The sequence below is a fragment of the Branchiostoma belcheri genome, unplaced genomic scaffold, assembly GCF_001625305.1.
Source record: "Branchiostoma belcheri isolate BF01 breed outbred unplaced genomic scaffold, Haploidv18h27 scaffold257, whole genome shotgun sequence".
Lineage (NCBI taxonomy): Eukaryota > Metazoa > Chordata > Leptocardii > Amphioxiformes > Branchiostomatidae > Branchiostoma > Branchiostoma belcheri.
In genome coordinates, this window is record NW_017803862.1 from 44,391 (window position 1) to 46,548 (window position 2,158).

At 45.2% G+C, this 2,158-nt stretch overlaps 1 protein-coding gene across 1 annotated transcript in view; it reads right to left on the reverse strand.

Moving 5' to 3' along the window:
• Positions 1 to 2,158, reverse strand: part of LOC109471746 (platelet-derived growth factor receptor alpha-like) — a 31,986-nt gene that overhangs the window by 10,542 nt on the left and 19,286 nt on the right. Inside the window, 2 exon segments of the mRNA XM_019771097.1 lie at positions 178 to 676; positions 821 to 1,058. Of these exon segments, the coding sequence (XP_019626656.1) occupies positions 178 to 676; positions 821 to 1,058 (737 nt within the window).

A 2,158-nucleotide genomic window follows, 5' to 3' on the forward strand; every position in this document is an offset into this window, starting at 1 on the left:
TGAATTTCGAACGCTTTCACTTTTTAATACTTTTCCATCAAAGAAATTTGATTTCTAAAATTAAACCTCCTTGTTCCAACCTGGCCTCATTCGATGAACATAAAATAGTTGGTGTTTTCTTTCATGAGTTTATGCCTTGTTAAATCCGCATATAAAGAATGTACACAGACATCTCACCTTCGCCACAGTATGGGCCAGTCCAGCCGACGTCACAAGCACAAGTGCCCTCTGTACTTCCCGTGGGGCAGACCCCGCGACCGTTACAAATCCTGCCTGACACAACGTCGGTCAGCGCGTCGTCTTTCATGTGGGGAGGGGAGCTGCAGGTAGAGTTATCGCCAATTGAACCGCGCACACGTTGCGAAGTCATTATATCATGTAAACTACAGTCACACCTCCAGGGATTCCCTGTTATGTCAAGGGATGTCAGGGTAGAAAGGTGTTTGATGTCTGCAGGAAGACTCGAGATGTTATTGTTGGTCAGGTAAAGGCGTTCCAAAATGGTCAGATTTGAGAATACTCCATCCGGGAGATCAGCTATATGGTTATCAGATAAATCCAGCCGCTCCAGACGGGTGAGATGTGAGAAAACTCCAGCGGGGAGACTCGAGATCTTATTGTTGGACAGGTCAAGATATTCCAAACTGGTCAGAATTGAGAATACTCCATCCGGGAGATCAGTTATATGATTATTGAATAGAGGCAGCCACCTCAGACGGGTGAGATGTGAGAAAACTCCAGCGGGGAGACTCGAGATGTTATTGTTGGACAAGGAAAGTCTTATCAAACTGGTCAGATTTGAGAATACTCCATCCGGGAGATCAGCTATATGATTATCAGATAGATCCAGCTCCAACAGACGGGTGAGATGTGAGAAAACTCCAGCGGGGAGACTCGAGATGTTATTGTTGTACAGGTAAAGGCGTTCCAAACTGGTCAGATTTGAGAAATCCGCATGAGACAGACTCTGTATGGTGTTGTAACTCAGAAAAAGATGAGTTGTATCCGATGGTATGTTGGCGGGAACGTCTGTGAGCCCCCGCCCGTCACAGAAGACACTGCACGAAAAACGATATTTAAGCATGCTTAATGGTGTTCGTAAATAAGGCTTAAATATTTCAAAATAATTAAGCATTATTTAAGTCACACTTAAGCCATCGTAAATGCCACAATCGGCAGGCAATCTTTACACTCTCTGAAGGAACAACGTAAAGTCTACTTAAACATAAACGTATCCTTACCTGATCTTTAAGGTCGCTTAATGTTGCAGTAAAGATAAAGCACTGATTTGCAGCAGTGTACTCCACCTCCATTCACATGTATACTTGACTACGTTTAAAACATAAAGACCTATAAGTATGACTTTGGAAGTTACCTTAAATTGTTTTAGATAAGATGCATTTAAGTGTGCGTAACGTTAGCTTAAAAATGAATATTTAAGCTTATATTAAGCTACGTAAAGTGGGTATCGTATGGGTCAAACATGGGCCCCTTTTGACTGCACGGTGAACAGCCCGACACGGTCCCTATGCTCCAGTCCGACCGGCATGACCAATGGCCCTCGTGACTGTACGGTAAAGGGATCTACACGGCCCCACACGCTAGCTTGGGACTGCCGACGGTGAGATCACTTATAACTGTACGGGAAGGGTATCGACACGGCCCCGCGTGCCTGCCTGGGCGTGCCGACGGCATGACCTCCGATCCCGTGACTGCACGGTAAAAGAATTTAGACGGCCCATCGTGCACGGGCCAGCCTGGGCGTGCCTACGGCGATCGAGACCTCTTGTAACTGTACCGCGGGAAAGGTATTGACAAAGCCCCACGCGCCTGCTTGGGCGTGCCGACGGTATGACCTCCCGTGACGGCACGGTAAATGGATCTAGACGGCCCCGCGCGCTTGCCCAGGTGCCGTCTGCAAATACTTTGATATATATATATATATAATAGTTTATTGACAACAATCCTTGTACATGGCAGTCGTTTAAACCGCTGAATTGCGTACACAGGTTTAAAAACAATTAAACAATAAGGTGGGACTAAACAAACAAAGGACATTGACAAACTAGGTACAAACAACTTAAACAAATACTAGCTGTACGCAGTTAATAAATTAGATATATAAGTGAATTAAAAACAATATTGGTCCGGTACTGGG